The sequence below is a fragment of the Lagopus muta genome, chromosome 1 (genome assembly GCF_023343835.1).
Source record: "Lagopus muta isolate bLagMut1 chromosome 1, bLagMut1 primary, whole genome shotgun sequence".
In the NCBI taxonomy this organism is placed as follows: domain Eukaryota; kingdom Metazoa; phylum Chordata; class Aves; order Galliformes; family Phasianidae; genus Lagopus; species Lagopus muta.
Genome location: NC_064433.1, coordinates 41,478,535 through 41,488,812, shown reverse-complemented (window position 1 = coordinate 41,488,812; position 10,278 = coordinate 41,478,535). Strand labels below are relative to the sequence as shown.

Genomic DNA, 10,278 nt, shown 5'->3' with positions numbered 1-10,278 from the left:
GCAACTGTTGCCAGCCCTTCATTAACGCTGGTGTTTAGCCGAACGACTTGACCTGAAGTGGCTGGAGCCTCCCGGGGAAAGTTTTCAATCCTTTTGTTGTGTGTTTTTGCAGAGTTCCCCACCGGAGCAAAACCCCTTCTCTCACATTTGCTGGCTGGTGCCCGGGGGCGATGAGGCTGAAAGTTTAGAGAGCTCTGTGCATAACTTCACATCACAACAGCAAGTGCGTGTTCCCTTGTCCCCCCCGCTTTCCCCCCCGCCTTCTCCCTCCCCTTTTTTCTTTTTCTGCTCCTAAAACGCCTCCTTTAAGACTGCAGCTGGGCAGGACTCCAAAGGTGCAGCAGCAGCAACAAGCCGGAGTTCAAAGTTAGCAGTAAATTGCACAACTTCCAGCTCATCGCTACGCTCGGTGACTATTAACAAGCTGGAAGGCGCTCAGGGAAAAATATAGGGGAGAAGGGAACACCCTCGAATTGTTTGGGGATCGCTGATGTTATGCTTCTGCCGCTGGGATCATGGCTCCCTTTGGAAGGAATTTATTAAAAACTCGGCATAAAAACAGGTAAAAAAGCTTGCATGCACGGAGGAAAAGGGAGGGGGATACGGGATGGAGCTCTTTTGCTTTTTTGTTTTTTAGTTCTGTGGGACGGATGTGTTGCTCCGGTCCCACGCAGCGCCGGGAGCTGTGACTTCGGGGCTCACCTGCGGCCGGGAGCCCGGCCGGAGGCAGCAGGGTGGCGAGCGCGGGGGAAGGGGCGCTCCGTCCCACTCCCCCATCGGTCTCTCTCCTCTCGGGTCTGGCACGTTTGAGTCCCGAAAAGCATTTTCAGCAAAGGGAACGTAAGTTTTTCTGACTTTGAACCCACGCCAGCACGAACATTTGAAGTTCCCCCGTGATAACAAGGTGAGGCTGGGCCGGGTCTGAGAAGCGACGCTGGCGACCCCCAGTGAGGGTCCTGAGAGCGGCGGGAGGTCGGGGAGACCTGGAGCCTTTCGCCTGTGCCGGAAAAAAACTCTCTGAGTTTCTTGCGGGAGAGCCGAGCCGAGCCGCGTTGCGCCGGGCCCTCCGCATCGCCTTTCCCCAGGCGGGGGGAGAGCCGCTGAGGATCAGCCCCGTCCCTTCACCCATGTTCTAGCTCTAACTCTGGAAGGCAGGAGAGCTTGATCTTCCAGCGTTGGCAAGGGGGGAGCTTTTTAGCTAACCTTTAAACTGGGCCGGACTTGAACAACTTTCTTTTTTCCATTTTTTTTTTTTCTCCTTTAGAAAAATGTGCCAGGTGACAGTTGTGGTCCTTGGGTTGGCTCCTGCGGAGTTTTTTTTTTTTATTTATTTTTTAATTTTTTTTTTTTTTTTGCAAGGGACTTTGCCCCTCTGTGCATGCTTCCACATGCCACACACGCAAACTATTGAAAGAAAAAAAAAAAAAAAAGAAATAGCCCCGTGCGGAATTATGTAATCATTTTAAGTGTAAGGATGCCACTGAAGTTTTTAAGAGTAACTTTGCTTGGAGTGAACATGCTACTTTGAACCCCGTGGAATTTAGAGTGGCTAAACCCATCCTAGCTAAGGTTGAACAGGAACAACAGCGAAATTGTTTTTCACTTTGGCTCAGTGAGAAACTCAAAAATCATTTTTAATCTCTTCCTGGTTTGACTGGTGTTCTCCACTAAAATTTGGCTCTTGTTTAGGGGTCGGCAAGGGAAAATCTTTTCCCGAGGGAATGTGATCTGGCCTTAAAAAGTGGCATCAGAATGCATTGTTTTTTATTCCAAGGGCAGGTTTTGGCTTTTAGATTTCCCATTTGATAAACTGAAAGTTATTCTCATAGTGGGGTTGTGTGAAAATATTCAAGTATTGTATGTAGTATAAATCAGAAAGACTGTAAACAGCTGAGGTTTCAAAAGTAAGACACTGTTTTGGAGTTATTGATATCATGTGTTACTTCTTATCTTATTTTGCTGGGAGTTCAGGAGCAGAAATACTTTTTATACGACTATTCAATGTTCATATATTTCAGAAAGATCTACTTGAACTTCTACATGAAATTGCTTTTACATAGAGCTATAAATTTATTGCCATTTAAGTAGAAGTTTTTCCAGTGACATCTATTACCTGAATAACTGTGTTAAATCACAAAGCACAGTTTCCCACTGTTAAACAATGAATCTGTTTCTCTTTTGGACTTGTGAAATATCTTTAGACTATTTGCATCAATCTCACTGCGTTTGCTGATGTGATATGATGTGATATTCTATTCCTCAGGAAAAGAAACTCATAATCCGAAATTTTTTAAGAGCCAACAAAAATTCAAATACCAAAGGAACCATTACAGTACAGAATATCTAGCATTTTCTTCTCATTTCCCATTTTCCTTTGCCCCCCCCCCCCCCCCAAAAAAAAAAAAAAAAAAAAAAAAGGCGATAAAAGAAATGAATGCCTTTATGAGCAAACAGTTGCTGTGGCAATAAGAATGAGCTGAAACTTTGAAAATCTTGTGGCCGCAGAAGAGGCAGTGGTGGGAAGTTAAGAGGGAAATAAATCAAGAAAAAAAGTAAAATACATAATTCTGAAACTTGCTATTGTCTTTTCAAATATTCAAATTTTGATGTATTTAATGCTAACTTCTGATACTGACTTTTGAGAATTAAACTTTATTTATCCAACTAGTAAATGGATCTTGTAGTATGATTATTGAAATAATTCTGAAGAAATACTGAAATAATTCTTTTTTTCATTTGATAGCCTCTTTACCAACTCATTTGAAACCATGAAAAAGAAGTCAATTGATCTTAAAATCAAGCAGTAGCTGGGACTCAGAATTTGTGGCCCATGACCTTGCCTTAGTTTGCCTACCTGTAAAGGGGGATTGAAAAGAGATAGGCATATATATGCATATTTAATGCACTGCTTTGACTAATAGGTCTGGTGCTTGTCAATGTCTTCAAAAAAGCTGTTGCAAGAGAAAAGTTACCAAGGGGGAATACAAGAATAGCAAACTCTATCCTCTCTCCCCTCCTTCCACTTTGAATTTTCTCTAAAAGTATGTAATGAACATTAATTACATGCAAATATAGCACCTGGAGATAAACAAATGAGAAGCAAATTCTGTTTGCAGTAGGAGGAGATAAAGCTAAGTTAAATGGCTTAGTGAAGGCAGCAAAGGTAGTTGGAACAAGAGCCAGAAGGAAAATGAAGGAGTTGCAGTCATTTGCTCAGATAACAAGATGACACCTCTGTAATTAGTGCTTGTCTTGCAGCGTTGCCTAGAGGTTCCAGTACAGGTTCAGAACTCTGTTTTGCAGTAGACTCTTCACATCCAGGTCATAAAATGTCAGTCTCTAATTCAAAGAGTTTAAAAAAAGGTTTACTCTAATTTTATCTGTGTGTATGAGGAATTTCATCAGGAAGCAAGGGGATGTTGGCTGTGATGCCATAAGTCTTTAAAGAAAGAAACTGATATTAAATTTCAGGAAGACAAAACCTGTATTGAACTGCTTCTAGCATTTGGAAGATCTGTGGGCGTTACTCTCTTGTGCTGAAATCTACCTCAGTAAAGAGACAACAGAAGGCCTTGGTTACCATTCAGCCCTTATTTGATTTGATTTCAGAGGAGCAGCCACTAGGAATGTAACCCTAGCATACTTTTCTTGGCCAGAGGGTGATATCTTGATATCTTTTCCAAGACTTGCAAGGAGTTTTTATACTGTTCTTCAATCTCCGATGACATCAAGAATAATTATAGTCCCTAGAGCGTGTATGTACTTGTTGACATTGTCCCCTGGAGAACAATACACCCAAAAGGTAGCAAGGCCATGCCCCACCCATCTATGAATTCCAACTCTGTTCAGTAGGGAGAGACCATATCCTCTAAGACAATAAAGAAAAAGGGGCAGTTTCCTGAAGGACTAAACTTCAGCAACATGAATAAACTCAAGAAGATAATTTTTTATGCAGATATCTTAAAGACACTATGCTTCGGAAGTGTGTGATGTGATGAAATGCTTAGCCAAAAACTGAGGTACATAAAGTATTAGTTCTTTGCAGATAAGGTCTGGTATTGAACTAACACATTAGACTGCACAGAGACAAAACAGCTCTCTATCCAAATATGAGCAATGAATACAAAGTGTACTGTGTTTATGTACCAGTGTTTCACATTGTATGCAGTTTCCTGGTTGCTAAGTAGAAGATGAATCTGTGCCCCACGGATTTTCTTAGGATTAGGATTTCTTTATCCTCAGGTGCTAGATTTGGTCAGTCTTACATTCATCAGTCATATAAATATTTCAAACTTTATCCGTCTTCTCAAGGATATCTGGATCTATCATTGTCTTACCTGCCCTATGATCTCATAACAATAACTGACCCCATTGCTATTTTTCTTTTATTATACCACTTCATTGAGTTTTTCACATAGATCTTACTCAAACTTGCTGAAGCCCTACTCCATGCAAGCTGTTGACCAGGGTAGTAGACATCCAAAAGGGAGAGCACACAGAGAGTCTTTCTTCTTTGTATGGATGTCCTAGATGATGCAGGGCTATTCTGTTAGGCACAGGTGGCTTGAGAAACACTTCTGCCAGCATAATTCAGGCTGATCCTGAGTTTACCACAACTATTAATATGCTCTGTTGACATACAATGCATCTGAACCCACAGTACTGTTTGATGATGAAACAATTGTATTATAAATCTATTATTACTTAAATGTATTTATTGCTTTTGTGGTTCCTTCCTGATTTTTTTTTTTCACCTTTTGCCATCAAGGTCTCGTTTCCACAGCCGTTAGCATAGTGTTTCTGTTTAGTAGGCAATCATTTACTTTGTCTACTTTTTTTGTTTTCCTCTCTTTAACCATCTAATCTGTGATTCAGATGTAGAAAGAATGACCATATGTATCCATTCATTCATATAGATATAGATAGAATTCCTCCTGTCCTGAAAGTCAGAGGCCCCTCCCCAGCGAGAGTAACATTCAATTGTTCCCTGAGGATTTCTATTGCAATGTAAGACAATGAATTAGATTAGAGACTTCATCTATGGGGTACTGACCTACCATTACCATGTTCCCTCCCTTCCTCCCTCCCTCCAGTAATTTTGCATCATACCTAGTTAGTGCGGTATTATTCTGAACCTTTCTATTGCTTTACACTTCAGTACTCTGCTGTACATTTGTCTAAGACTTGATGAAGAAAAACTGGTTTTGGTCAGCATTTTGGCTTGGACAGAACATGATATTGGAGATCAACTACTTATCTGAATGAACTGTTTGTGACCCACACTGTAAGTCTTACTGTACCATGTGAGGTGTCTAATACTTAACTTCTTGGATGAGCATTTCTCCAGAAAAGTCCACGTGAAGCTATAAATGTGCTTTTTGATCCAAAACTACTGGACATTTGGTATGTATGTTTGAGTGAGGGGGAAGGGAAAGGGGGACAGTAGGATGAGCATATAAAGGCTTATTTAGAATCAATTGCGTTATCCGTTTTAAATTTTAAGCTTGAAAAGATGGTGCTTGCTTGGTAGTGATGGAAAATAAGCTTCTCCTTGTTTTTACTTTTACTTAAGAAAGAAATGTATTAGTGAGCCATCAAACAAATTATTTTTTTAGCCAGAGTTCATATATTATAATTACTTTTTTACCTCTGGCTTGTCAGCTTTGTCTCAGGGGTCAAAATGATTGCATACATTTTCTAGTGATATTCATACATATTTTTGTTCACTTTCAGGAAAAGCTTTTTGTCTAGCAAAAGACTAATCTTATTTCTGAAGAGTTAATTATCTACTATTCCAGGAGGGCAGACAGCAATTTCATACCAGTGGAGTAAATAAAATGACTAATAGAAGTATGTAATACTACACCATCTAAGGAAAGAGCTTTATATAGGTTAAGTTGGAGCTAATTTGAAACACTAATACTATGTGCAGTCTGAGAAAGCACACACATACAATGTATGGGCTGAGAAGGCACACTTCAGACAAAGAAACATGTTTTTAGTAATACAGAAGAAAATCTTTCTAGGCAGTGGTAATTTCATATTTTACTAATGAAAAATGAGTATTTGCCATGCAAGAAAAAGACTAATTTGATAAATGTGGTGATTTCAGTAGAGAAATATGTTTCTAGAGATGGGAAATTACTTTTTAATATTCTTATATCTATTAAAAGTCAGTGATAGTCACGTAATAGAATATTATAATTTGTAAGTTTTAATATAACAAATGATGTACAAATGTGAGTTAGTTCCTCCAATTTCTGTATTTAATACATAGGTAAAAAATAATGGTAATAAAAATATGGTGCAAGATACATATTTTACTTAAGACCACACACACATCAAACGAAATATTAGAATGAACTTTGGACATGTTGGTACCCATTTGTGTACATAGATGACTGAGCTATCAGCACTTATACTATTTCTCTTACATGTTATGTTACTCTACAGACTGACTTTCTGTCTTCTTCCCCAGTGTTATCGTGCTAGCAGTTCCACAAGTATCACATAGAGCACAACAAAGTAAAATGGGTTCAGGATGATGAACAGAAGGAAAGAATGACCAACAAAATGAAATTAAAAGGAAAAATATTTGGCTAAGTTTATTTGTTAAACAAATATCAGAATCATCCTCCTCAGATAATAAACAACTGCAGTTCATTGTAATTCTCGGGTAGGTAAGATGGCATTTTACAGGCAATTATCATGCTGAATTCTCTGAAAGTTTCTGTCAGATCAATTTGTGTCTGATCTACTTTGCATCATCTATTTCATGCCTATGTCTCATTAACAAAAATTACATAGAATTGGGTGTAGGATAGTTGGCATACAAATGATGGTGATGGCTTTTTACCTCCAGGACTGTACATTTTCCATGGAACTCCCAAATTCTTGCAATAAGAAATGAGAAATTTTCATACATGATTTCTCATGCATGTATGTTACACATACATATAAAAGCCAAAAACTAGTTTTTAATTGAGAATGTTGCAGATTTTGGAGACTCTTACTATAAATACAATTCGTTTTTAAAAGTACTGAGCACTTTTCTGGATCTCACCTCAAGGAATTACCAAAATTACTCACTGGTCACCTTTTCCTGTCTTGGCCTATCCAGAAATGCACTTAAGGAGCACGTGTTGTAATAGCTATAATGATACAAGCTTGTTTATGACCTCAGACAACTGATAAGCATACCTAGTTTTCCTCAGCTGTAATTTAGGACCTAATGCTTGCGTGCCTCAGGAGAATATGTAGGACATGACTAGACAGTGAAAAATTCTGTGGAAATGCAGGGTATTAAAGCAAGGCAGTGGGAGAGGTATGAATAAAATCTGGGAGTTCCTTATTTCTAATCCTTGTACAGTCCACTAGACCTGTCTGTCACACAAAGAAATAAGAATGCATAGTGGATTAGTTAGATTTCATTTCACGTTTCATGACTCACTTAGGAATTTTTAAGGGTCTAAAATTTTTCATAATATTAATATGTCCTGTGGGGAGTGATGTGGTTTTGTGGGGTGAAGAAAAAGCAAATAACCTTTGAAACCAAAACTAAGAATGGAAGGTCTTCAGTAGTAATGATAACAAAGTTGTCATGTAATCATTCTTTTATAGCTACAAAACTTAAAGCTTGATCGCATGAAGAGAGAAAGAAAAGATACTGCAACTGAAAGAAATTTTTCCACAGAAAGTTTGGCAGATCTCTCAAATGCCTATTATATAAAGATATGTTTCTATTTCACTAAGTTTTTCACTCATTTTTCTGCCTGAGCATGTTTACATCTGTCAGATTGAACCATCTCATTTTTTGTGTATTAGTGTTAGAAGTAAGAAGCCAGGCTATCGATCCATGTTGTAAACCTGCAGGTGATGTAAATCTCATTTTCCTAGTATTTTTTTTTTCTTCACTTTTTTATTCTACTTTTGTTAGCTGCTTAGAAGTGATAGGAGGAAGATAATAATTATTATATTGTACAGATTATACAGAGGTATTTGCTATAAAGGAAATGCATAAATACCAGCTTTCTTTTTTGAAGGTAGATTGTGTCAGTTTGGTTAATCTGTTTTCTTTATTCTCCACTTAATATAGGGAATTTTGAGTTAGGAATTTCCTATTATACTGGAAAAAAATCATCTCTCCAGACAAGATATTTATTTTGCTCTCATTTTAATAATACAAAAGTAATAAGGCTTAGATTAAAAATGGAAATGCATAACATTCAGGGGCTAAATCAGGTTTATAAAAGTGTAATAATAATATATTGCAAAAATTTTGTTTTGGTCAGATATGTTTACCTTAATTTAACTTGTAAGGATGCATGACATCAATGGAATCATGTGGTTGAGTGAAGACTACTAATTTTTAAGGCAATCTGTTCTTTTGTCTTGACCCTGCAATTTACTCTGTGTTCAAAGACTTCTTCGTTCATGTTACCTTGTTTTCCCCAACCTTTTCCAAATTCAAAATAACATTAAGTCTCATTGAAGTTGGTTTCCATTGTTAAAACACTTTATATGACAAAAAACTTAAGAGAAAAAGTCAGGGCACTGTTTTGATAGCATATATTGTGCCTAATTTGCCATAGGAAGGTATCAAATTCAGATTCAGATTACTGAGCAAAGTCTGACTTAGTGAAATTTATAAATGAAGAATCATATCATGGTCCATCCAATGGATAGTCAGGAGTTTGCCACATTGAAAAATAAGCTGTGCCTGAGAGAATATGGATCAGTTCAGAATACAGGAATTAAAAAAAAAAAAACTGTGCTGTATCTAGCTGGATTGGGTTAGTCTGTTAGTGTCAGTGAAATTTTCAGCTGCTCTTGTTTTTGTTGGCTTTATAATCAGCAAATTGGTTTGCTAAAATGTTTTTTCACTTGGACATTACCTGTTGACAGACTTCTTCTGTACTGACTGCTAAAGCACTAAGTGTACTTGTTCAACTTGATTATTGTCTGTATCTCTCAGGGCCACTTTGCTGTCAGTATCCTGTTTTAACATATCCAGTCTCCTAACAAAAAATTTAGATTTGCTATGGACTTTCTTGCACTTGCCTAGAGTTTTAGTGCTTTAAGGTCTTGGTAGATAACTAAACACATTTGTTTACTCACAAAGGCCATTGCATGTATCAGACAAAGATGTAGTTATTTTTGGAAGTGCAAGCGTGTCACTGCATGCATGTGGATGGTCACAGTACTGGTTACTGACACTCAGACTGTCCATTAGATTCAAGTGCACAGTAAAGCAAAAAGGTGAATTTCAACTTAGTCAACTTTAGCCATTGAACATTTACGCATCTATTAATCTCAGCACTCTTTGTAGTTAATGTATATTTTAGATGTATACACTTCCAGAGGGCAATTCATTCAGACATCTATTTTAGTACAGGATTAATCACCCCTGTGGAGGTGCCTATCTTATGCTGCTGATTAAAGAGGAAGGTCAGAAAATTGTCTTTGACTACACATCTACATTTTACATAGCTAAAGTGAGACGAGCTGAGCTCCACCTCAATCACTTTCAAAGGAAAAGACTTCATGAAGCATGCGCAGACCTTATAGCACATCTATTTAATTGTCTTTTGTACCTTTCATTTTAGTAATTAAAAAGGGAATAGTAAATAGAGAGATGAATTACAGATGGGTAATGTATGATTAAGGGATAACCATCCTAATAGCATGGATGCTATTCCTTACTCCTGCCACAAAATTTCGATGTGATTCTGGGCAAGTCACGTTAACCGCAGCTTACAGAAGTGGTTACTCACTGCATGTTCCTCATTTTATAATTCCATACCCTGTAATATGTTTTGCACAAGAGCTGAGCAGAGGAAGCTTAGGGATATCATGCTTTGGACATCTCTATAGATATCAGTTCAGTTAACTGGACTGGGAGCTAAAATGAATGAATAGTTTGGCTTAACTCTTTTTGAGTTTTGGACCCTTCTGTCCCTAGGAGAGAATGAGAAGATAAATTAAGTAATGTGTCAGTTTATGAAACAGTTGAATATCTAGTGATAGAAGGCATAGTAAAAAATTAATTTCATTAATTAATTACTTTTAAATTAAAATAAAATTAATTAAATTTTAATTAAATTAAAATTAAAGCCATCTTTTGCAAATGGTAGTATCATACATAGGACAGAAGACATAGAATAGACAGATACTGAACAATAGTAAGTAATAAGGGTTAGATTTATGACAGATGCTTTGATACTTAGATCTCATTGTAATCACCTAAGACTAGCATTAAATCTTCTGATATTCATTAAA

At 37.5% G+C, this 10,278-nt stretch overlaps 1 protein-coding gene across 3 annotated transcripts in view; it reads left to right on the top strand.

The window, feature by feature from the left end:
* Positions 1–297: 297 nt before the first annotated feature.
* Positions 298–10,278, top strand: part of RASSF9 (Ras association domain family member 9) — a 33,982-nt gene continuing 24,001 nt past the window's right edge. The window contains exon 1 of one of the 3 annotated variants that reach the window (XM_048934646.1): positions 298–562. In XM_048934646.1, coding sequence (XP_048790603.1) covers positions 516–562 — 47 coding nt within the window. In that variant the 5' untranslated portion in view covers positions 298–515. Of the gene's footprint in view, positions 563–593; positions 905–5,141; positions 5,404–10,278 lie in introns of those variants that run through there. The other 2 variants (XM_048934647.1, XM_048934648.1) reach the window with 2 other exon arrangements.